Source organism: Osmia lignaria, chromosome 11, assembly GCF_051020975.1.
Source record: "Osmia lignaria lignaria isolate PbOS001 chromosome 11, iyOsmLign1, whole genome shotgun sequence".
NCBI lineage: Eukaryota > Metazoa > Arthropoda > Insecta > Hymenoptera > Megachilidae > Osmia > Osmia lignaria.
The window spans coordinates 10,022,368-10,048,383 of NC_135042.1; the positions used below are offsets into that span (position 1 = coordinate 10,022,368).

Consider the following 26,016-nt stretch of genomic DNA (forward strand, 5'->3'; position numbering starts at 1 on the left):
GAAAGAAAAGCAGTAGCAGCAGGATTGGTCGGGCGTCGAGCATGGTTATAGAGGTACGGGGGAGGGAAGGTCGCGAAATCGCACACACGCGACGCTATGCGACGCTGCACAACGGACAAGAGCGTGTACGCGAAGATTGCGTCCCGAGCGAGTTGCATTCTACGGTAACCGCATACCCTGCACAACCGGCTTTTTCATCATCGTCTCCTTTTCTTCTCCATCCTGCACGCGACACTCGTTCGCAGCGCGATACCAACGCGACTTCTCTTACAGAACCGCGTAATCCTCTTCGCCCTTGCCGACTCGGATATTCGCCGCGTCGAACGTGCTTCAACCGCGAATGCAGCGGTAACGCGTCTACGTTTTTCCGCAAACGTCCCGCTCGAACGAACGCGTTAAACGTTCCCTCGTATTTCTAACCGAACCGTTTTCTTAACCACTTCACGGTAGCTACGTAAGTAGCCTACCGCAGCCACGTCAGTTGCTGACCTTCCGTTTCTTACTTTCCAGCGACATATCGAGAACCGATCTACCATCGATCGAACATTTATACCTTGTACGAGAAGCTAACGCGATCTAAGAAAGATCTAGCGTATCCTCGAGCGTCGAGTAAAAGATAGGAAAAGAACGAGGCAACGGACAAGGGGAAGCAAGCGTAAGAGCGTAAAGATGTAAGAATTCTGCAGAGTTAAGCGATATTCGTGGTCGAACGTTGAAGAAGACGGAGAACCTCGAGTAGGCGTCTTCTCATCGAATACTCCTAGAACGGCGAATCGTTAGAGCTCGAGTGGCATGGTCTTATGTTTGCGCATCGGTCGTCGCGGCGCGGAACGGAGCGGAGCGGCGCGATCTAACGCGTCTTCAACAATTCCTGTTTACATATTGGCTAGTATGTTAACAACCTACCTACGTAGTTTGCAAATCTTCGATTCGCGTCGATAAGAACTTAGAGTAAAACGAGCGGAAGCGTGGAAATAACGACGCAAACAGAAGATGATCGCAGTGTCATCGCGAGCGATCCAGAGAATAATAGTAGAAGCGGCCTTTCAACGATCCGACGAAACGAGAGATCTTGCTATGCTCCGCGCGCAACTTCTTCCACCCTTTCCTCCGCTTTCGTTTAAAACTTCTTTTTCTCGTTGTAACTTTTTAATCCGTAATTACGAGTTACCGATTTCTCGACGAGGTCCTTCCTTTTCCCACTCGTTTCCGGCTTGAACTACCAAACGAACCAGCGATATAGGAAACTCGTTACTCCGAATGTCTAAACGAAAGATTACCGTCGAACGAAGATTTCCACGTTTCCGCACACGCGTTCTCGCGTAGCTTTCGAGTCTATTAATTGCAAGAAGAACCCCATGTGGCGTACCTAACAACGGGAAGCGCAAACGTGGAAATTGGCCAGAATTACGACGCTCGATGAACTCTAGCCAGGCACGTTCCATCCGTTTACGCGTGTTATAAGTTCTTCAATTCGATTCAATTCAATTCGATTCAATTCGATTCGATGGAATAAACATTGCAAACTCGTCCTCAGTCTGGAACAAGTTTGCCAAATATTCCCTGCGAACATTTTTCACTCGATCGGACGACGGTTCGGGGAACGTTTGACAACTTTCGCAACGGGTTGGGTGGTCGGCAGGTTTTCCTACTCGTTTTCCGTTCGTAAACCATGGAAAGCCGACGAAAACGGACGTGACTCCTTTTTCTTCTTTTACGAATACCGGAACGTAAAGTTTGAGCGAACCAACATTGGAGGAGATTAATGATCAACGTTACTCGACGATACGGGCCAATTTTTCTGCGATGAATCTTTCTTCTTTTTAACGCAGGAAAAAGACCGAGTAGCTCTCATTGATAAGAACAGCTGATCGCGATTCGACGTTGAAACGTTCGTTAGACAACACGGGTAATTAGCGAGATGAAAGTTATCGTTCGTGAAACGAATCGAACGTTTTGGAAGAAACGGGGAAATTTTAGCTCGCACGGGGAATTAAGCGAGCCGTGAACGATTAATTCGAAAGCGAAGTAGCGAGAATCCGAGATGGTAATTTTACTACTTCCTTCCCCTTGTTTCTCGTAGCCGGTGATACTCGCGGATAACAAGAGCTGCGAGCGCAACGAGACGTCTAACATTCGTCCCGGAATCGTTGACGCGAAACTTTGCGACTGTGGAAAATTCTAAACGCGATTGTGCACGGCTTTTCTGCTACCGCGACTCCTTCGAAGATCGATCGAGCACCGAAACGAACGGCAGCGTTACTTTTTGTTCGCCCAGAGGCGACGAAACGGAGAGAGAAACGGGGAAATTTCAACGAGCGATGATAATCGTGTTTCGAACTTTTCGTGACAAAGGGCTGCTGAAACGAAACGACTACTTACCTGACTTACCTGAATTACCTTGTAATTTTCTCCACTCGTTAATATTGGTTAACATTCATTTATTATTAGTTATCAAAGATAAAAGTAGACTTTGACTATTTCTCGCTCGATGGGATATTCATGGAAAAAATTGTACCGACAATGTTTTGTTTCGCGCTCCGCGATCGATCGCGGAGCGCGAAACAGAACGCGTCCTGAAAATCTACACGCGAATCACATCGGTTGCCTGTGCGTGTCACGAATCGCGCTCATCATAAACGGCTGTCAGTCGACGGCCGACGATTTTCAAATGCAAATGTGTTTCGCTCGGCGAACGGACTCGTGTCAGCCTCGCGTTCGACCGGTCCTTCCTGACGGACAGTCGGCACAGTTCTAAACTCGATAACCCCTGCCGCTAAATCCAACCAATTAGAATGGATTCGGTGGTAATAATTCGGGTGACACAAATTACCGTCGCCGCTAGGCTAAGGCCGCCTCCACCCACACCTTCCTCCCTCTATCTCCAGTTTCTCTTCGCTTCTCTTCGCGTGCTCGCCACCCCTTTACGCGCGCCTCTTCCTTTCTCCTCCAATTAACCACCAATTAATCGATCGATCGCGATCGTGCTCCGGGAAGTACCGCAGAGATACGAGAAAAGGAAACGTGTTTCAACGAATGAGGTATGACATCCGGCATTCGGTGTTACGCGGAACAACAGAAATACCGTATTACGCATCGCGGGAAATTAGTCATTCCCGATCGCGTAATTTCCTGGAGAGTTGAAATCGTAGAAAGAAGTTAGAAGTACGAGCAGGCCCGAAACGAAGAGGCTGAACGAAAGTTTTACGAAACGGAACTGTTCGAAATTGGAATTACCGTGACGCGCGAAACTCCCGCTACTGCTGCGTCAGTAGAACTCGACAAAAGTTTAATTTTAAAGTGGACGTCGGGGCGAAACGATATCGACGAGAGTAACACCGAAAAGCGTCCAGGAACGTTTCAACTTGATCGTGTACGCGTTATCGTCGATATCGAGAGTAATCCATGATAGCGATTATTTAAGTGCTCTATCGCTCGAGATTACCGGGAAAAGCGAGGAAAGGTCGATTCTTATTGGCGAACAAGGACAAGCTGAACGTGCTCCATGTGTTTTACGTTGGTTAGTTTGGTATATACGCAAAGCGGGAATAAAGGCAAACGGTTGTCGGTCGAAGCCGTAAAACGAAAGACACCGTTCCTTACGCCTTACGGCTTTAGCCTTACAGGCTGCATGCACACCTACGACCAACGGCCGGCGACCCCGCTCGCTCTTTGTCCTCGCGACTTCTCTTTGCCTGCTGCTCTCCTCTCTCTCTCTCTCTCTCTCTCTCTCTCACCCTTTCGTTCCTTCCTTCTAACCATCCTCCCGCATCCTCCTCTCTCTCTACATCTTTATTGTTCACCATGCCACCAAGCTACCGCTCTTTTCTTCGCCGATCACGTTGCTCCTCCTAATTTATTTCCTTCCCCCTTTCACCGCCACCAACGAGATTCTCCTTCAAAAATCTATTCTCCGTAGGTAGAGGAGGCGCGGTGTAATCACGGCAGCAAGAATCAGATCGCTTTTCCGCGAACAAAGAAATCCACGGTAAGGTAATCCGGACTACCGGAAGTTAAAATCGGGTTACGCGCAAATTCCTTTCCTATTTACATTGCTAAATCATTCTCCCCCTTTCTCTCTGTATCTCTTTATTTCCGTTCCCTCTTTTCCCTTTTCTCATTCAACGACTGGATTTCGCAACGAGAGCATCGACGCACCAAAGCCAAAGTAAAAGCTTTTTTTTTTGTCCTCCTATCGAATCTCGCGAACCTCTGATCTTTGTTTAACATTTCGAACATCGCGTTCATTTTCCTCGCGACCTCCTGCGAGCATTAGGCTAAATTACCTTTTCTCTCGGAAAATAAACAGCATACGCCGTCAGAAAGTATAATCCCGGTCACTATACCCTCATTCCGACGTTTTTCGTCTTTCATTTGAAGAAACGATTTCGTTCAATGCTTGGCAAAGATGAAGCGAGCTTGCGGAGAATCGACATCTAAAGACGACTTTTTCATTGTGTAATCTCGACCCGGTTAAACGAATCTGTACAGTGAGAACAAAAAAAGGAAGCTACGGTCTTAGAAAAGGCTCCCGTTTTATACAGATCCAGTCGGAAGAAACAAAACTGGGTAGGAACAATTATGCTCCGTAAATGGAAAACTCTGACGATCGCGGTCGGTCGAATTTTCCAAATTGAAATCGAAGGGAAAGAATTAGAGGGACAGGAAACGTTCGCTGCTAGTTTCTTTTCGAAGGGTTTCCGATTCCTCCAGTCGGTCTTTGCCGCTTGACATTTTGCATAATCCAGATCGACTTGTTTACGTTCGTTCACCGACCAACGTCTCCGAGAATCTCGAGCAGCGAGGATAAAACAACGGTAGAATGAAAAGAGAAGCCATAGAGTATGTACGTGGCGCGCGACGACGCTGCTGTTACTGCAGTTAAAGCTGCATTCTTTCGTGAGAAGGAAAAGAAGAGAAACGGGCGAGCGAGAAGGTGTGTAAAGGAGAAGGGAGCGGATAAACGTTAGGGAGAGGGGATAGGGAAAAATCCGAGGAATGTACCAAGAGAGCACTTCGAAATCGGCTGGCAGTGGTTTAAGATTACGCCGAGTAAGGTTCCTCGAAGGCCTCTCGAATCTCCTCCACTCGAATCCTTGTGCAGTAGACTCGACAAAATGGAACGCGACCCTGATTGACTCGATGCAACCTACGTTCAAACGAATTAACGCTAATAAAAGAAAAAAAAAAAAGAAGAAAATAAGCCAACGTTCTCGTTACCGTCGACCCGACGAGACAGTTCAATCTGCCCTATACTTTTCGCCTAGCTATACCTTCGACTCTTCGAGAGAAAACGTTATACTAGAGCGTAGACCGGCTGAGAAATTTCAGATAATAAGAAACGCCGGAAGTTACGAATACGCGAGGTAACCATGCGTTCGAAGATTCCCACGAGTAACAGCGCACCTTCCTAGAAAAATATCGTCCCGTGTAAATCTTCCTTTCGTTGCTTTTCTTAAGATACGTATTTCGCATTACGATACCTCGTGCTATCCGATATCACCTAGCAAGAAAAACAGAACCAGGTTACTCCGGTTTTGTATCGAGAAAGTAGAAAGAGGACGGGCATAAACCGACGCCACTATCCTCACCGCATACACGGTATAACGCCATAGGCTGTCGTATGCGTCGTACGCTGTAAGTATTATTTTTTCCTATCCTAACAACAAACGTCGTCATCGTTGTTGCCGCGTGTTTCAATAAACCATAAACATCTTATCCATCGCTTGCATCGAACGAACACGTTTCTTACGGAACGTAAAGCACAGCTCGAAAAACGATGGCGATCGACGAGACCTCTTACGAGCGGCTACAAATGCGGCCCCTAAGGCCCCACTTCTCCCCACCATTTCTGCGCGTCTGGTCGATGCGCATAAGGCGCATACCGATACTGCGCATGCGCATCACCACAAAACGTTATAAATACATGCAACGCTATCCTCTTGTACACGCTATACACACGCACGTGTGTGCATAATATCTATGATACTCAACAAGTACGTGCGCGCGGATGCGCGTAGAAAAGGTATCGCGAGATAGTAACGAATAAAAGATTATGTTCCCCTCACCGAGAATTCCACACAGGAACAGAAACGACAATAAAAGACGTTGGGGCCTCGCCCAGGCCCGTACGATATGCCTATCGTTTAGCAGTCGCGACATCTTTCTCTTCGTTCGTTGCTCCTTTCCTTTGTTTTTCCGATCCGACGACGACGACGACGACGATCCGTTCGTGGAACAGACCACACCGTCCTTTGTTTTCTGCCCTTCCCCTCGATGTTTGCCGATGCAAATTCTTTTCCTTGTAGTATTGCCGATCACCAAACAGTCAACGTTCACTAAAGTCCATCACTAGTGCACGCGGTTCTCATGGTTCCCCTATGCTCCTCGTTTTCCGAAGAAACAAAACACACGTTACACCAGTGCACTCGAAACAAGCCGGGTCGACGGCTAAACGTTAAACTGATCACGTCACGCGCGAATGCTACTCTAAAGCCAACGCCGTACAAACGCGCCTACCCGACTGAACGACGAGGACGCGTGATTCCCTCTCGGTACCTTGCTCGCTGGCTTACTCGATGCCTGCCTGCCTGCCTGCCTGCCTGCCTGCCAGCCTGCTGCTTTCCTGCCCGTTTGCTTGCCTGCCCGCCTGCCCCGAATACACTCGCCTTCCCTCGCTTCCTCTCTTGCCCAAGCTGAACTCTCCCCTCTGCCTTCTAACTCCCTTCCCGCCGCGCAAACTTCAACCCCCTCAACACCGCGCCGCCACCCAACCTCGATCCTCTTCGCTTCCCAAGCCCCGCGCTGCCAATCCCGTCGCCGGCATACAAACAGAACCTATCCCCACCGTTTGCTAACTACTTGTTGATCTTCTCGCAGGGCCGAATCATCTATTCGTAGAACCTTGCACTTATACATCCCTTTCCCATTTTTTTTTATATCTTGTTGTCTTTGCAAGCAATTCTACTCGAACTTACTAATATCGCGTTAATAACGATAGAGAAACGATCGACTCGATGAAATCGAAGCTTACTCGAAAACGATTCCTCTTCATTGATTTCCACGAATACGAATCGATCCGACATTGTAACAGAGAATATTTTTCGTACTGTGAAACGTTCACCATTCGTTCACTCGGATCGTACAATTTGCTATCGTATCCAGTGCACGTTTATACCTGAGAAATTACCGTAATTATAGCGGTTTCCTAGCGAATTAGTATCTTCCTTACCCCTTTCGTTCTTCTTTCTATTCTATTTTCTTTTTCTTTTTTGCCATTTTAATTTGCCCTCGCAGGCCAACGCTCTCCGAGAAAGTACGATCTCGCACGTCTTCCGGATCATCGCGTTTGTTCGATGAATCGAAACGAGCGAGAACGATCAATCGATTAACTCGCATTGTTCTTTCAACCAGAGGATTCTTACTTAAAGTGAGAAATAAGAATGTTTTGTCGGTCACGACCAATCACCGATGCAATTTATTTCAGATTTGTGCTTTATTAGCAGTGTCTATCGTTCGAGCTTTCCCGCAATTAATTCAACTGGGAATTCGTGTAATTTAAATTCAAGCTCGTTAAAGTAGCAGCGGAGGCTAAGAAAGCTCGCTTCGCTTCGTTCTACCAAACCAGTGAAAAGGGGAAAAAATATCGATTCGATGCTTTTCAATCCATCTACCTGTTGCCATAACGTTTAATAAAAGTTATACGCTTTGCCAAACAGATTATAGGGTTTAGAGTACGCGTCACGCGTAGAACGTATGAAAAGGAAAAAGAAAGCGAGCGTAATTCTTATCGATCTTAATTCACTATTTTCGAAGAGAAGGCGAACCTTCAACATTCCATTTCTTCCGGTGTATTCTCGACAGAAATTCACCTCTTCTGGCCGAGAAACTTAGCCACGTCACCGTAGTAGATTGCAGTGTGGGGATACTACGTCGCGTGAATCATTATCGTTCGATACTAGCTGTTCCAGTCTTCGAAGATTTTCTTTTTTCACGTATGTACCTATAAGCGACAACAGTCTGCCGTTCGGGAGATGAACGAGTTCTCCTCTTTTCTTTGTAGTTGTCGCGCGAAACAAAAGTCGATTGTCATCTCTGTTGAACCGAGAGGGTCCGTCGGCTACCATTATGCCCGTTCGAAGGAAATAATTCCAAGGAAACGTTAAGAGCATCGCAAAGGTGGCCGGTAATGGGCCACACCTTTTTACAGCGACAAGGAAAAACGGTGTAAACTAAGAATCCATCGATTGCTGCTACGCAGTTATATTAAATGCAAATAACTGGAGCGACACTGACCGCTAGACGTTAAATAAATTACGTAAGTGATTCGATTTGCGTAAAAGTAGGCGACGTGCGATGGCATTGCATCTTGCGTTTCGCTTAATTGTCGCCCCGTTTCTCGCGCAAAGCAGCTCGTCGAAAGGAAAAGGTTGCTTTAGAATTCAATCTCCGTCGACCGCGGTCGAAACTATCGAACGTTCGCTTAATTTTCCAGGGAAACTGTAGCCGTTTCGAACCGAATGGCATCGCATCGCATCGAATCGCGAAAACGTTTAGTTTATCAGCAATTTCGATCGTTTTCCGCTTAATCGGCTCGCGCTCGACGCGATGCTGGCTCTGTCGAACCGAAAGCCCATTATCGTTCGTATTCCCAAAAGACCGAACGTTCTCTTTCTCGCTTTCTCCAAATGATATTTTCCCGCGGACTGTCGTCGAACCAGCTTCGACCAGGACGCGCGAACGAGTTTGCTCTGCGCGAGTAAACAACTTTCAGCGATCGAATAGCCGAAAGGAATCAAAGGAAGGATCGGGCTAATCGGACATTGCCGGCCTGTCACCCTGAAACGCTGGAATCTGTAATTAGAATTCGTGTCTCTAATTGCTCCCTTTTCCAAAGCTTTTTATTCCCAGCCAGGTTCGGTCGACGCACCAACCAATTGCTACTCTGCCACCTAATTTTCCCTTTGTCTTCCAACGACTTTGACTTTCATTAGTTGCAGAAAAATTGGAACATCAGTGGCCACTGGGGTAATACACGTTGAACAGTCGCGATGCTGAATTACCTTTACCTTTTTAATCCTATAAAACTTCTTTGATATAATGCCAATTCCTATTTATTTGTAAATCGCCAGTGTTTCCTCCGTGCTGATATTATTTATCGAATTTCTATCGTATTGATGTAGTTAATTAAATTGCGAGCATTTCATTAACGAAATGATAGAATTAATGTACGAGGATTGCAATTATCTCGGATGAAGGGGAGCGGAGAGAGTGGAAGGTAATCTGTAGCGAGTGATAGAAACGCTGCTATCAAATGTAACTAAAAGGTAAAAATTTAGTCGTTGACTAACTTTCTATAAGAGAATCTTGTAAAAATGAAATGCGTTAAAAATATTTCTCTGGTCTGTGTTATAAGCACTATGTTATAAGGAGAAATAACTTTTACGTAGGATTTAAGGTAGAGTAACAATTGAAAAATATGCGAGTAACTTGTGCGAAAGTATGATCGACATCCATGTAAATACTTTTATTTCGTTGGACGTAAGATGTATGGAAAAACGCAGAAATGAAACATCGGAGATAACGTGGTCAAACTGTCTGGCTCACCTATGGATTTTGTATTGATCCCATTCGACGTTTTTCAATGAAAATGCTGTACACTTCCTTTTCCTGTCACCTTTTATCATAACTTTTCTGATATCCGTCTATTCGAGTTACTAGCTTGATAGCACTGCGAAAGCAAAACCTTTTCAGTTTTTCTGACTATCTTTCCATCGTTTACATTTCTGTAATAATTTCCTTTTCTGTAATTAATATTTCGAATGAATTGTATGAAATAAGAACGTTGTCAAATTGTACAGCAAAATTGAAATAGCGACATTTCTCAGTCTGAACAAATAGAAGCTCAGACATAGATGCGGGATAGTAATTATTAAGAATTTTCGCCGGCATACAATTTATAGGTTTTTTAATTAGGGCACATTTTTGAAATGTAGGCACTGGAACCATCTATCGGTATTTTCTCACATTCATTTTCGATGATCAGTGATTATAGATCCAACAAGACTGGACACGCCTTAGTTACCGAGGGTTAATGGTTCCTGGGGTACCAGACACCCCAAGCCGAAGTTATTTCTGCATGCACAAAACAGCAGTCGGTAATAGTATAACTGGAAAGCGTGAGCCTAGGTGCGACTGGGTTTCTTCGTTCCTCTATTGGACAAGAGCGATCAATTGAAAAAGATGTTGCCAAAACATTAAATTATGACGATGTAATAGATGTGTTTGCAAATGAAAAAGCGAGAAAAATTATTTTATAAAATATACTGAACTATTTTATGTTTTTATTATATTATTTTAACATATACCTATGTTTTGTATTCCTTTTATTTTGTCATCAATGAATATGAATAAACATTTGTTCTTATTTAGGTTATAGATTATTTATTCGTGCAAATACCTTGACAAATACATTATTGCATATACATACAGGGGCTAAACTTCCGAAAACCTCCATGATCCGAATTGGCTCCAATTTTGGAAATGGATTACTTTTTGATAAAGATGATGATTGCGAGAAGGATTTTTGGCGAGTCGAAAAAAAATTTTTTATCATTTTGATGTCCTTTCCTACTTTACCGGCATAGTATCTGCATCTACTGTTACCTACGCCTTCTACAAAGCCATCGTGACATAACGGGTGGACCTAAAAATGCAACTTATCTGATATCAATGATTCTGGCTTGTGTGTCTACTTCCCAACACTTTCCAATATGACAAGTTTGACCTAGAACAAGGCGCAACCTTCTCAGTCTTATAGCGACCGCCAAGGGGTGCGCATCAATCCATCAAACCTACATATACTTCTAATTTCCATTCGGAGTTTATTTAATGTACTTTATTTATTTTTTCCGCTTATTAACAAGCTAATCCGCCGCTATCCTGCATTCACTAATTCGCGATTTGTTTGTTTATCTAGGTCTTATATTTCGTTAAATCCGGTCGTATTTATCACTATCCTGAATTCCCTGTTTCACGATTTGTTCGTTTTAAGGTCTTATATTTTGCTATTCGTATTTATATTTCACTTGTCGGTATTACCTACCGTCGGTATAATTGTCGCGTAGTTTATCTGCGTCAACAATTGCTGATTCAATCCGCGCAATTTTTCCGCAATAGAAACACTTTCATTAATTAATATATATTAATTCTCTGAACTATGAAAGTCTATGGATCGCACGTTTTAGCTTCGGGGTCCCCGACACCCCGGACGTCATAATATAAGGTATACAAAGAGTGTCACCTGTGTCTCGGGGTCCGTAACACCCCAGGATGGTAACATGTCGGTGTCCAAAGAGCATCACCGATGCTTCGGGGTCCCTGATACCCCTGATGCCATAATGTCGGTATGCAGAGTGTCACCTGTGTCTCGGGGTCCCTAACACCCCAGGATGATAACATGTCGGTGTCCAAAGAGCATCACTGATGCTTCGGGGTCCCTGACACCCCTGATGCCATAATGTCGGTATGCAAAGAGTATCACCGGTGCTTCGGGGTCCCTAACACCCCAAGATCGTCTTTGCGCTTTATAATATAAGATTCGATTCTTCCTTATGAACCCCTCCTCACTTTTTCCACTTATTTATTATTTTATTCTTCCTTATGGACTAAAGTCCACCCTTCTCAGTTATTAATTATTTTATTCTCCTTTATGAGACAAATCCACGATTCCTAATTATTTATTATTTTATTTCTCTTTGTGGGCCTCGCGGAGACCACCCTTCCCAGTTATTGTTTATCCTATTCTTACTCTTTATGGACCAAGGCATCCGTTTGCAGTTATTTATTTTTCTCATTCTTTTCATGGACCTTGCAGGGACTACTCCCAAATCACTGTATCCTTGTATCCTTTGTATCTTTGCATCCCTTACATCACAGCAGTTCTTATATCCCGGCATTCCTTACCTCCCGACATCCCTTATATTCCTACACGTCTTGCATCCCTGCAACCCTTATAATGAATATATTATAAATATAATAATATATTACAAGAACTGGTTCGAGTAAAGGTAAGTAAAGTCTCATGCAAATTTAGTTCCTTTTATTATCGCCAGGGGGTGCTGATTCGACGCCGAAATTTTAGTTCAAATTTTTGCCGCTAGAGGGCCAAAATGGGTGCGTGATTTAGTTCCTTTTTTTACCGCCAGAGGGCGCTGATTCGACGCCAAAATTTTAGTTCAAACTTTTGCCGCTAGAGGGCCAAAATTTGTGCATGATTTAGTTCCTTTTTTTACCGCCAGGGGGCGCTGATTCGACACCGAAATGTTAGTTCAATCTTTTGCCGCTAGAGGGCCAAAATTTGTGCAAGGTTTAGTTCCTTTTTTTGCCGCCAGGGGGCGCTGATTCGACGCCGAAATTTTAGTTCAATCTTTTGCCGCTAGAGGGCCAAAATTTGTGCAAGGTTTAGTTCCTTTTTTGCCACCAGAGGGCGCTAAATTTATTCGTACTTTAGTTCCTTTTTCGCCACTAGAGGGCGCTGTTACTAACGCCGAAAGCGTCATTTCAAGGATGTAAGTGATAAAGGGACATAAGGGATATAAGGCACAGCAGATTGTAGGGAATAGAGTGATTTGTGGGATGCAGTGATGTAAGGAATGCAGGGATCCAAGGAAAGCAGAGATGTGAGGAATACAAAGATGTTTGGGATGCTGGGATGTGAAGAAGGCAGGGATGTAACTGATGCTGAAATGTAAGGAATGTATGGGTGTAAGGGTGACGGAGATGTAAAGGATGCAAGGATATAAAGAAAGCGGAGATGTAAAGGATGCAGTGATGTAATGAATGCTGGGATGTAAATAATGCAGGTTTATAAGTGGTGCAGAGATGTAAAGGAATCAGGGATGTAAAGGATGCACACGGGAGTAATAAAATCAACACGTTCGTCTTTCTAATGAGTTTATTCAATAAGCTAAGAAGATAAATAGAGGGAATTAAATGAACGTAGAAAATAAAATATGGGTATATGTATGTTTGGCAGGTAGATCTGTATCCTTCGGCGGTCGGTATAAGACTGATGATGTTTCATTTCGCTGTATGTCAAACGGTTGCTAACGGTGCCCCAGCCATCTATGGCCAGCTACCTTTGTTGGAATCAGTGGCTGTAAATATTTCTTATTTTAAACGTGGGGAAGTTTGCATAAGACCCCCATCGACCACTGGGGAAGAGCGGCGGGCGAGTGTCAGATTCCTACTGACGAAAACCCACTGATACATCAGTGCTACAACCCTACGGCGACCAACACTGGCGATAAAGGAGGGCTCTGGTACGTTATGTATATTAGTCCGGAGACCTCCACGCCTGCTGTCACACTAGTGCCCATCGCGGATGCGTATCCGGGGGTCGCACCCGGTGCCGGCCTCTCCTCGAGCATGTGCATGGCCGTCTGGAGCCCCCATTCCAGACGCCCGTGACCCAGGCACCTGGAAAGCAAAGTCATATCCACTCTTATTGGATCTGTAGTGACCTGTAGTTAGTAATAGGAAGCACAGCCGGATTAGGCTCAGTCACCGACGAGACTGTCTCGTCGGTGGCTCAGTAGATATTACGTTGGTATTGTAGAGCGTGAAGTCTGTGTCCCTCGTTTGGTAGAGCAGGAAGTGAACTTACCTTTTCAATTCCCTAGCTCGATGGTTGAGCAGCTCATCGCTAGGGGATGTTAGTAACACTATTTTCAAAGCGCGCATTAATATAAAATGAAGGCTTGCACGCAGTATTTAAAATTCGAAATTCTATTTTATATTAAGAAAATACGACAATAAAAGTGGTATCTGAATTCGATAACTCTTGGAATTTGATGCGCCTTCTAGGAATTGATTTAATTGCGATTGGAGGGTGTAGCGAGGATACAGTAATAATAACGCAGGCATGATCGCATCTGTAACGCTGATTTCCCGTACTTACTATCTGATCAACCTCGATCATTTTGCCTGATGTAATTCTAAAGTACACAGTCTCCAACAAAAGCAGTGATACGGACCAAGTTCTCGGCAATGTTGGTATTTCAAACCGAATAACAGGGATCTTCCATAAAATGATTGCTTTATTCCATACCTCGTCCGTAGAGAAACGCGTTTAAATAGTTGTTGGTTAGTTAAAAAAGCGAGTAGATGTCGCTCAAATGCGGGGACACTTATTTTCTATGAATTTCATGTTTTAGAACGCAACGCGATGGTGGTGGTGGTGGTGGTGGTGATGGTGGTGGTGGAGCGTAACTATAAGTTGCGTTATTATTGCTATTTGGTTGTACCATGACCTCCTTTTACATGGCGCATATGCAGCCGTACTAACCGAATGTGAAAACATCGTCTCGAAAATTAAATGGCAATGTTTTATTCACGACTGATCAGCCGATAGAGATTAAATGGATGATTCAATCCACAAAACATCAATTAATAATAAATCACTGTAAACCTTAACTACCCGAATATTATAAATCGGTGCAACATTTACAACGAGCATGGGGTTGTACGAATCTTTCCTTCCCATCGACATCGATTTAAAATTGAATCGCAAGATACTACAAGCGTAATACTCGTACGTTTTCTATTCCCCTTACATGTTCGTTCATCAATTATCAATCGAGCAGCTTCATCCCTTGAAATTCGACTTTATCGGAGAGTCTCCTATCATCCTGCAGCTTGCTTCCCTTGGAAACGCAAATACATCGGAGGCTCGTTGTTCCGCAGCACTCGACACGCGACTGAAACGGTGTTGCGGATACAGGCCGGCTTAAATTTTCGATGAAACGACGCGTAGGTGTATGAATTTAACGCTCACACCACGTACGACACCGTGTAAATGTGAATCGAACGGACATCGGGATGATTTTCACGTGATACATGTGTAAGGTTCGCGTATTTGGTGTGCGTATGGTTGGTCGCGTGGTTGTGCGTACCTCGGACACACGCGTATTCATGTGCAACGAATACGCGAATATGTTCGCTTAAATGTCGCGCGTGTGTGTGTGTGTGTGTCTGTTTCTCTCTCTCTCTTTCTCTCTCCGCGTTTATATACCGATCGTCTAGCAGCGGGTCGTCACGTGTACGTGTCAAAATCAATATTTGGCGTTACTAGGTTATGATAACACTGCACCGTGGCATCGATGCTTGTGTGTCTTAGGGGACAGACGAGTAGTAAAATTGGCGAGCGCACTTTCGTTATCGTTGCATTTCTCATTGTTTGCTATTCAGCGTGACAAACGCGTTTACCAACAAATTCCGTTATGCTATGCTAGTTGATCTTTGCGAGGGAAAACAGGAAAATGGGGAAAAAGACCTTTCCTCGTGGGTCTGTTAGCTAACTCGTCCGCGAGACTATCTAACAGGAAAAAGCTAACAATGGAAAAACAAACGGATCCGAAAGGGTTCGTATAAATTGCCGAGTAGCATAATTTAACGAGCAATGAATTTTAATCCGCGTGATTATCATCGCGATTCGTTGAAACCTAACAACTTTCCAGCCGAATCGGACTCGTTCCTATATCAGCTCTACTTGGCATTCTGTGTTTCCGGCGCGCTTTCGTTACCCCAAGAAGCGCGGCAGGAATGTTGTGCTTACTTAGCTCGTCGAGTAGATCTCCTCGTCCTCGGAGGAATACCGGTACAACAGGTGTACACCGCTCTACATAATGCATAGAGCAGATTTTCAGAAGCGTAAAGTGTAAACTCGAAAGAGTGAGTTTGCCCTCCACTCTGGTAAAACACAACTTCTTATCGTTACCCTTCGAAAGTGGACTTTGTTTCGGCCTTGACGCGGTATTTTCCAACGGTTGCCGTTGCCACGAAACTTTGTCTTTACGGCTGTACGTTCGATGAATTTTGCAACTTTCAATATTACACCACCATCGAGACGTTTCGCGAACTGTCAGGAAAATCGTAACAAGTTTTATAGGAAAAATCCTGTCAAGGATATTCCGTTCCAACATCGCCCGACGGGGACGAAAACGCGTGTATTTTTAACATAAATTAGCCTTATGCATTTGTAATTAATTGCATTTCCGATTAGTTCGTGCTTTCCGGCATTACGACAAGTTTGTCTGCTTACCTCGGCTATGGCTCTTAGTTTCTCCGCCTCTCCTCGTCCTTTTCTCTTCGTTTTATTATTAATTCGCGAGGTTTCTGAACGTCAGTGTTCCACGGTAAATATAAATAACATAGAAATACCATTGTCTTCGAGCATGAAATATTTAGGAGGTCGCATGGTCGGGTAGGCTTACTTGAAAAGAGCGCACAGAAACATCCTGCGTTTTGAATGTCGATTTAATAAAGAAAACGATGAGAATGATAATTTCCTGTAACCACGGAATCGTCGTGTCCCTATAGCGTTTTACTTCTTGGCTAAAACATCGGGAAATAACCTTCTTCGACGTTTGGCCAGGCTCATTAGCCGTCGTAGTCGCGGATTAATTACCATTTTACCGAAACAAAGCTGGTTTTTTTCTATGAACGCCGTTGCCAGGACTTGGTACGGTTTGCGTTTAATCCCGAGGGACGAGCACTTTTAATTACTCGATCCGGGGAAAAACGAGAAGAAAAACAGATTTATCGTCCTTAATATACTAGTTTTATTCGTTTATCCTTTCATGCTTTTAACGAGTACACGTCAGTCTGTTTGTCATGTTCGTTGCTTGTTTCTCTTTCCTACCTTCTCTCCTTCTCTCTCCCTTTATCCGTATTCCATTTCTCCTTCTCTTTCTCTCTTTTGCACTCTCCTCGGACCGGGTAACTGCCTCTCTGTTCACGTTGCAGAGACAATTCCACTTGGACAATTTTCCACGCATGGGCTGCCACGTTTTTTCGCGGCGTCCACGCCTATTTTCCGCCGACCGATTCGGGATTTCGTTCTCGTTCGCGAAACATTTCCGCAGACGAGCGACGTCGAACCGATACGCAAAGTAAATTACGCTGGACGATCATCGATCAGATTGTTATCGTTGTGTCTTGAAACGTTTCAAACCATCGCTGCAACAAAGTTGAAGGGAACGCGCCTTTTACAATCGAAATGCGTACACGTAGGCAACGATCGACGCTCTTTAGAAAATCGTGTGAAAATTAACCGGGTATCAGCTAACGGGCACCGAATATTTAACCGAGTTTTAGTAGAAGCGGACTTACGTAGTCGGACCGTACGCTTAGTATGAATTATTGAAGATGCGATCCCTTAATTTCAATTTGGTTGGACGTGTTATTACTAAAATATTAATGGTATTCAGTAGAATACTCCTCTCGTTTTGTTAATAATAATTAAATTCAAGGTTCCGGTCATATACCCTGCTAATACTGTAAGCGTAATTCATAAGTATGAATTAGCAGAACGATCTGTTGCCTATTTTTGAAATACTCTAAAGTTTGTCTAATTCATTGAATTCGTTGGAAGTAAAATTATTTACAGCAGCACCCATAGTACCGTTTTTAAAACAATGATAAACAATTAATTCTCATCCACGAACCATATCGAATGGTTACAGATTTCGTTGTTAATAAATACTCTTTTGCCTACAATGTTGGTGGATAAAAAAAGGAGATGAGAATTGGTCACGCTGACGTGCATATAACGTATTTTTACGCATCTCGGAGGCAGTACGGTTTAATTAAATGAAAGGTGTTCCAGTACGATGCACGTTGCGCGCTTTGACACCGGTCGATTTTACGTTCGCGAAATACGAGGGGAAACTGGCGAACCTCTTCGTAAATCGTGGTCTATTTAATTAGCTGTTCTCGCGGAGCGCGCCAAATATTTTGTTTTATCGTTGCGGCCATGCGTGGCTATATATTTCGATTATGACGCGGAACGGACGCGGGGAATGGTGTTTTGACAGTAACTTGAATAGCATGGAAACGAACCGTGCCGCGAGCCGATTCGAGCGTAACACCCCAACCGCAGCTTTCCAGATTTCAATCCTTAAGTAACTATAACACCATCGAGTATAGTCTCCTCTCTATGGAAGCTCCGTGAACTTCCAAACAACTTTTTCGTTCGTGTCGCGACGATCTTCGAGGCAAGAAGCACGAGGTTTTTGGATATTATTTTAATTATTTCATTGAATTCAATTTGGGACGCGAATGAACGCGTGTGAAGATAGAAAGTAGCGAATCAAAGTTAAGGTTGTCAGGAAGTTATCGCGTTGAAAGGCAAACCCATGGATGGGACAGAGGGACAGAGAGAGAGAGAGAGAGAGCGTGGGTGGTCGGGATGGAGCGGAAAGGAGCAAAGCGTGTCACAGAGAGAGGCGCGTAGACGCTAGCACGGTATCTATCGCATCTTCCATCGCAACAGATGCCTGTTGCTACGCGGCCCGGCCGATGGTGCCACGTTTTTGGCCCTCTCTTCCCGAGCCCGCGCCCTTTACCTTCCTCCCTCAAGGTTTCATCTTCCTCTTCGGGAAACGCTTTTCGCCCTTTTCACCACGCGATCGGACATTGACCCTTCGCCAGCGTAGCCGAGGGGTGGAAAACACCGGGCTCTACGAGCCGAAGGGACGAGACGGATGTTTCGCGTTCCTTTTTATTGATTGCGCGTACCGTTACTTTCAGATTGCGAGACGTTCTCCTCTCGTCGTCACTTCGCCCACCCCCATCGTTTTCACCTTTTTCTTTTCCACCCCTTCGTCGATCGCTCGCAGCCGAGCGACTTAGCTACGAAACCGGCGAATTTCCCGGCACCCCTTCCGTAATCAGAGTCGCGTCGAATCGTCACGGAAACGCGTCGAGCCGTGTTGTTTCGTGATCGATTCGGTGCGAGCGGAATAATCACGACTGTCGGAAATCGCCTCCTCCACCCTAAAGCCGTTTCGTCGTCATCGAACGACCTAATTTCCAACGAAACGTCGAAATTCACCCTTGGCTAGGAACCCGTGATTCGAAACTCGAAAACAACCTGTTCGGGTTGGAGAGGTTGGTTGACAGGCACATTGTAGAAACTGTAGCGTACGCCGAAGGCGAAGTCGAAACGGTCTGCAGGTCCGGCGTGTACGAGCGGGAGAAAAGAGTAACGTCCCTCTCGCGTAATTAAGGACCAAGAGGGTTGAAGCGCGGCTCTCTGCGGAGGGATGGGAGATGGGGGGCATAGACATCGATCGGGTTCGTCGCGTATAAACGCGCAGTCGGCCGGCAGTGTATCCTGTGTAACGCACGTTCGAGCGTGAACGTGTACGGCTGAACACGCGCGCACGTGGCCAGTCTTCGGCGGATAACGGGAGAGCAACAACGAGCCACGAAAAGACAAGACGGGGGAAGGATGAAGAGGGGCGGTTTTATAGAACGAAAGAAAACGTTCCGGCAACGCGAGATGAGAATGGAAGAGGAAGGGTAAAAGGGCGAAAGGGTTCGGTCAGTCCCGAACCTACCCTAAATCGAAGAAGCATGGGGACACACCCTGGGAGAAAATGCGAAGCGTGCTGATTCGGCGGACGATTGGCTAGGTAACACGGGATACCGCTATCCTCTCTCGTTTCCGACCGGCCCACCCTCGTTCCTCTTTCACCCCTCTGCCCTTCTCCACCTCCTCCGACGGTGGCGGCTGCAACGACGGTGGCTCTTCTCCCAGCTGCCGCCTGCACTCGCCGCCTGCACCCGCCGCCGATATCTTATTTCGTTCTCTCGGCGTCGCGTCGGAGTAAGCGCGAGACACGCCGAGAGTGGCATCCTTCCCTCTCCCGAACCCCCCATCTCTTCGCGTCCCCTTTCGATATCCCCCGGGCCCATCGATGCGCCCATCGGCGTCGACACGCCAACGAGGGCCACCCTGCGACGAGACAGGTGTGCGGGCCACAATGGAGGAAGCTGAGGGGAGAAAGAGAACACGGGGCCTTGGTTAGAATGCGAGAGGAAACGTGGACGCGCGAAAGAACGAACGTGGAAGCGACCGATGAGAAAAGAAAAACAGAGGATAGGAAAGGAGGATAGAAGAAGAGATGGGGCGAAGGGAAGCGCCCGCGACGACCGCGGGTAAGACGAAGTTGGCTCGCGAGCGAACAGAAAAAGGGTGATAGCGAACGAAGGAAAGAAAGAAAGGAAGGAAGGAAGAGGGCGAGAGAGGGAGGCGAAGGGTGGCAGAGCTGGCCGGAAAGGAAGAGTAGGAGAAGGCGAACGAGACAGTGAGAGGCGGCAACGCCCATTTTTTGATAAGCTAGTTACCCGCCGGCAGGCTAGCTCTCGCGAAGGGCGGGAGGGTGGCAGGGTAGAAAGCGGCAAGAGGCGCGGTGGCAGGAGGTTGAGGCCGAGGAGGTGGCGTAGGAGGAGGTGGAGAAAGAAGGGTGGGTCGACGGCGGGTGTCGGGTTCTACGGAGATCAATAACTGCATAAAAATAAAGTGAGGCTCTGGCCCGCTACCTTTAACCCACCGCCCCTTCCGAGTTCTCCACCTTCACCTTTTCCTCCGCCGCGCCGCGCCGCGCCGCGCCACCCCGAGCCCCGAGCCCGACGCCGACGGCTTTGCTCTCCTTCCTTCGCTGCCCCTTCCAACACCCTCCTCCCGCCTCCGCCGCCGCCGCCACCCTACACCGCCGTCTCTTCTGCCGCCAGCAACCCCCCGTACCCGCAACCTTCCGATCTCCTACGCAGCAACGTCTTTGCCCTACCACCCTCCCGAACCATCCTCCGTCCATCCACCTCCTTGTCCTACCGACACATCCACCTTTACCTCCGACCTCTTCCACCTACCACCCTACAGCCACCTCACACCGCCTACCGTGCGCCACCGATGAGGATCCGGAGGTTATTGCCTGTATTTTCTTAAGGGATGAATTTTCCGCGAGGACTGCCACGGATACGCTGTCCGTTGCCATCGTCATCTTCTTTTTTTCTCCCCACTTTCCCAGCTTCGTTCATTCTATCTTGACGGAGATGGAGGAACAAGGGGAGGATGGTAGCCAGAATGGTTCGCTTCCGGTGTAGGTACGCGATACGCAAAGTTTCCGGGATGTTCTCCGGGGAACACGTTGCAGAGAGGGGTTGATCAATTTCGCGACGGAGATACGACTAGGTGCGTTGTTCGTGGACGCGAAAATGTTCCGGACACGAGGACACGTCTGGGTTACTACGACGGACGGAGGAAAAAAGAAGGCAGAGGGTAGAAACGCGAAAGCCGACACATAGCCTTTTGCTATGTATCTTCGAAACGTAATGGACTCACGGTAAAACGTCCTTTGTTAGTATTCAAAAAAATCGATCGATGGAGGGATCGATCGACCGATCGATAAGGGATAAAAGAAAGAAAGGAAAATTTTGGGAACTGACGGAGACGAGCATCGAGGTCGATGGAACGGGGTGGATAAGGGGATGGAAAGCGACGAGAGAGGGAATTACGATTCCATGTATTTCGAGAGCAACAAGTACTTACAGTCCCTTTGTGGAGCATGCTACGGCTGGAGAGAGACGTCGAAGGGAGCGGAGAACAAAGTTGCAACGAGCGTGCCGGCAACTCGCGATCGCGTATTATATATAATTCACGAGTGGGTCGGTCGTTTGGGCGCGGATCGGACGTCGAGGTCGATTTTTTGTCATTCCGGCAATTTCAAAAAACAGATTCATCATCGCGCATAAAACCAGCCGCTTTTCGAACAAACTTATCCGCGAAACGACGAGCGTCGTTGTCGTAACCCATTCCCCCGGGGCGAATTTCGCTAATGAGTTTTGTTAAGGGACTTTTAATGAGGGCCGACGTTCCCGCGACGCTCAAAAATGTATCTTGGTTTACGAGCCGCCGGAAAAATTCGCTAATCCAAAGTAATTCCGACCACGGCGAGATTGTCCGCCGCGTCGCGTCGCGCGCGACCAGCCGAGGATAATTAAACCGGCGAACGTTTCCGCTCTTTCTCGTTGCTCTCCTAACGATGCAATCGCGGTTAATGTCAATAATACGTGGATCCACTGTTAAACGTCTCTAGATTTCGAGCCTCGAGACTCTTTTCGGTCGCGCGGCGATGTTTCTTTAGCTTCCGGCATCCGGTATCCGCTTACGAGCGGAGACGAGCGCGTAAGCCGAGGTTCGCGCGTAGACGCATGCGACCTTCCCCTTTTTCGGCCCGGTATCGACCGTAAGGGGCGGACCACGGGTTTCTTTTACGTACCAAGGCAATTTCGCAGTTCGCCACTAGTTATTTAGCGACACGACTGAGAACACGACCAAGGAACATCCGGAACGTCGCTGGACATTGATGTTCCAAGTTTCCCTAATTTACCGAAAACGTTTCCGAAGGCCGTGCACGATTTTTACTACGATTTCCTAATTGAGAAAATGTCGATGAAATTGGTTATTCCTATTACGAGTTGAAAGTTTGAGTAACTCGCAAAGTCGTTCGAAAGGATATCCCTTTCCAACCACGAAGGATACCACTTTCGTTCTCTTTCTCCTTTTCTTGGGATCCAGAGTCGATAGATTTCGGGACGAACGCCTCGCGCCCAAGCGCTCGTAAAAGTAATTTAAATTGGCTACTTTAAAGCGCAGCCCGCGTTCTTAATTAACTTCCGCGGAATTAAGTGCACCTAGCGGGGAAGTTAAGAGAAGGATATTTTAGATCACCTGGGATTGCTCGACACTGTCGGTAATTATACCGAAAGTCTCGGGGAAAGGGGCGTGAGTAGACTCGACTTGGAACGTAACGACCGAGCGGACCTTGCTCGATGCATTTGCACCGCGCGTGCTACGCAAAATTAATAAATTTCGCTCGAATCACTATCTTATCCATTTCCTGGAACTTTCTCATCGTAGAAGTAAATCCGAGAAAAAAGAATTATTTGAAGAAAGGTAGGAAAGTTTCACGGTTCGCAGGTTTGCTCGCCGAAAAAAAATGTGTGTCGTCGCGTCGTGGGATATAATCGCGGGAGAAATTTTTCAACCCTCTCTCAGGCGGGACAAGTGGTTCTCGAAAGGGCTAAGAAGGAAAGAGGGGTCTCGACGCCCCTACGTCTACGTACGCGGCTCGTACATAAATCACGTAGTAGGGGTAGGTCAGTACGGGTTATCCTCGGAGGGTTGAAAGTTTCAGGGGTGAAGGAGAAGGAGGCGAGCAGTGCCGAGTCGCTCGAGACACGCAAATTTAGGGTGGGTCGTCCCTCCGTGAGTCGCGCGTGTTTCGCGTAAAACGTTTCTGCCTTGTACTCGCGCCCTCGACAACCTGACTTTACCTGCTACCTACATATGTATAGAAAAGGGTTCGCGAATTCCTCTCTCTTCTCGATCGTACTCTACATTATTCCCTACGGAACATTTTTTTCATTTCTTTTTAAAGAAAGCTTGATTTCGAAATTCCAAGTTAATCAAAGTTACCATGATTTCTAATTAAAAATCTCTCTCGCTTCGAATTCCTTTATAGCTCGCCTCGTTCATATGCAAGATCGTTTCTTTCGATGTTCGCCGTTATATCGTGGAACGGGAGCTGTTTCGAGCGCGTTTCGTAGAAACTGGTGAAAAATACACCGGCGGTTCTGGTACCGTGTTTAGACAGATACCGGTCGCGATATCCTCGATCCCATCTCCGAGCTCGGTGGCGCTCGTTTTCCCGGGAAATACGTGGTGGGGAAAGTTCGATTTTCAAGATCGTAATCAATTTTTAACCACCGGTTTTACCGTCACGCAGAACGCTTCTGATTCACGCTGTCGATGAGAACGAGCGGCCCGGCAAAGAGGGTGCATTCGAAATCGAATAACTTCCTTCCTTCGAACGAAAGCGTTTCGCGGCGAGAGATCGGTGTTAGATACCCGGTCGTTTTGAAAACGAGAACGCCAGCCAGCAGCACCGTGCGTACCGCTATTCTTTAGTTTTTCATTTTTTTCGACACAGTCCCCCGGCTATCGCGATTACGTTGACGGGGCGGAAAAATATGCACCTGGCGTGTGGCAGCCGCAATCTCGAAGAGGAGCCCCCCGACTCGCCCCGACTCGCCCCGGATGAGTTCTTGATTGCCGACGAAGAAAAAGAACGTCCCTGGCTGCGCGTCGATGCCGCGGAGAGAAAAAAAAAAAAAAGGTGTACCGATACAGGTCGTTGAACAACACCCTGCCGAGCCCTAACCCGGAAGTAAAAGCGCGCGTACGCATCCGCACGGTTGGATAACAAATCGGCCATGGCTCTAGACAATAAAACTTTTCCTCGGAACTTTGCTAGTACGCCATTGATAATCCTCTGTCTTTCTCGTCGCGAGCCGACCACCGGCACGGCACACTTTGTTCGCCGGCTTCCGGCACGAAACGAACGCGGGAAATTCGACGGAAGAACCGTCAGCTTCGACTTTCCATTTCCACGATTTTCACGATCGAACGATGGAAAAGTTTTGGTCGCGATCGATAAGATCGAGGCACGGAGAAACGGCTTTCCAGTTGGCGATCGATAACGCGACTCTAACGGGCTGTGTTTAACATTAATTTCAGTGATAGAGGGTAACGATTTGTCACACGCGACGCGTCCGTGTCTGCACAACACAACGCGCGCGATGCGGCTCGATATGGAAACGCGAAAGGGTTGCTGGAAACTGGGCCAAAAACGATACCGTCCAAAGAAAACCGAACGTTTCCGTAGATTTTCACCGTTGCTTCGCCGATCGAAAACTCGCAAACTTTCATTTTTTAAGGTTTCGAGTAGTACCGGCTGTTTTTTTCAATACACGCGCCCCGTCGATCATTGAATCGCCCACGTTTCACTTTATTACGCGGCGTAAATGCACGCGCATCGACGAGCAACGTTCTCTTTTTTTCTTCCCTCCCTGCAACGCCGCTTCGCTCGTGAATTTTCGTAACGGCACCCTTTGATATCGTTCATTCAACTTTTCCCGATCTCCCCATAAAAAATCCCGAGCGCAACGGCGTTTGTAGCCGCCGACATAAACTGTTGCGTTAATGAAGACTAGCAGGCTCACGGCTCTCCTCCTCCACCTTTTCAGAGCGTTGTCGTGGTAAATATTCGCGTTGCCGTTTAAATTTTGATTTTTCACAGATATTTCCGCGAGAAGATGTCGATCGAGATCGAGGAAGTTTTGGCTCGCGTGGGAGGGTGCGCGGTCGGAGAAAGGATCGAGGAGATCTAGGAACGAGACCGATTCATAGTTTAAGTTTCACGGGGCGTCGTTATCCTGGGACACGAAGGAACAGGAGTTTCGCGATGGGCCGGGGCCGGTGAAAAAATGCCCTAGGACCAGAAGGGGGTAAAGAGGAACGATGTTGGGCGAGCGAGCGAGGGAGAGAAGAAGAGAGAAGAGAGAAAGGGACGCGTGTGGAAAGGGCCTGGGGTAAAGGGAAAGGAGGTTAGAGAAAGAAAGAAAGAAAGAAAGAGGAAGAGGAGGCGAAGAAGGGTGAAGGGTGTGGGCAAAGAGCGAGGAGACAGACGGACGACGTTCTGAAAGGGGGTTGCAATGCGAGTGCAATACTTTTCCGTGAGACGGCACCAGTGTCGTCGGCCCTGAGGGGTGGGTTCGGGCTGGACTGGGGGTGTGCGTGGGGTCAACGACCGCAGTTGGGGTGGCTTCCCCCTACCTGCCACCCCCGTACACCTACACCCCTCCCGGCAGCGAGCGTTCCTCTTCCTCCAGCCCCTCTCTTTTCTCCTTCTACACTCCCCTACGCGCTGTACGCCAAGCCACGTTGCGGTAGGCGGAGGTTGGGGCAGGTTAGGCTTAGCTTAGGGTTCAATATCGGGGAAAACACGGGCTTTTATTTGATCGCTCGCGCTACATTCCTCCTTCTCTCTCTTTTTCCGCGTTCCCGTTACTGGACAAAGATGAAATCCGTTCGAACGGGGAGGAAAGCGCGCGTGTGAGAGAGGGAGTGAGAGATGGTGGATCGCGAATCAAGGGAGATGCTTATCGAAAGTAGGAGAAAGAAAGAGATAGACAGGCACTGTGCCTGAGTGCGTGGGTGCGTGGGGCAATGCGCGAGTGCGTACACGCACGCATTGCTTCCGTATTTCTATGATCCTCTGAATACGGCCCGGCCAAGGAGGGGGGTTGCTTTCACGTCGACCACCG

The 26,016-nt window shown here is 47.0% G+C and overlaps 1 protein-coding gene and 1 long non-coding RNA gene across 4 annotated transcripts in view; both read right to left on the minus strand.

Annotated features, from left to right (window-relative positions):
• Nucleotides 1–6,629, minus strand: part of shg (DE-cadherin) — a 35,362-nt gene extending 28,733 nt beyond the window's left edge. Inside the window, exon 1 of the mRNA XM_034324004.2 lies at nucleotides 6,069–6,629. Coding sequence (XP_034179895.1) covers nucleotides 6,069–6,162 — 94 coding nt within the window. The 5' untranslated portion in view covers nucleotides 6,163–6,629. The remainder of the gene's footprint in view (nucleotides 1–6,068) is intronic.
• A 6,330-nt stretch (nucleotides 6,630–12,959) lies between these two features.
• LOC117603829 (uncharacterized) overlaps nucleotides 12,960–26,016 on the minus strand; it is a 120,979-nt gene continuing 107,922 nt past the window's right edge. For all 3 annotated transcript variants that reach the window (XR_004581304.2, XR_013062991.1, XR_013062990.1), the window contains one exon: nucleotides 12,960–13,479. This is a non-coding gene — a long non-coding RNA (uncharacterized LOC117603829). The remainder of the gene's footprint in view (nucleotides 13,480–26,016) is intronic.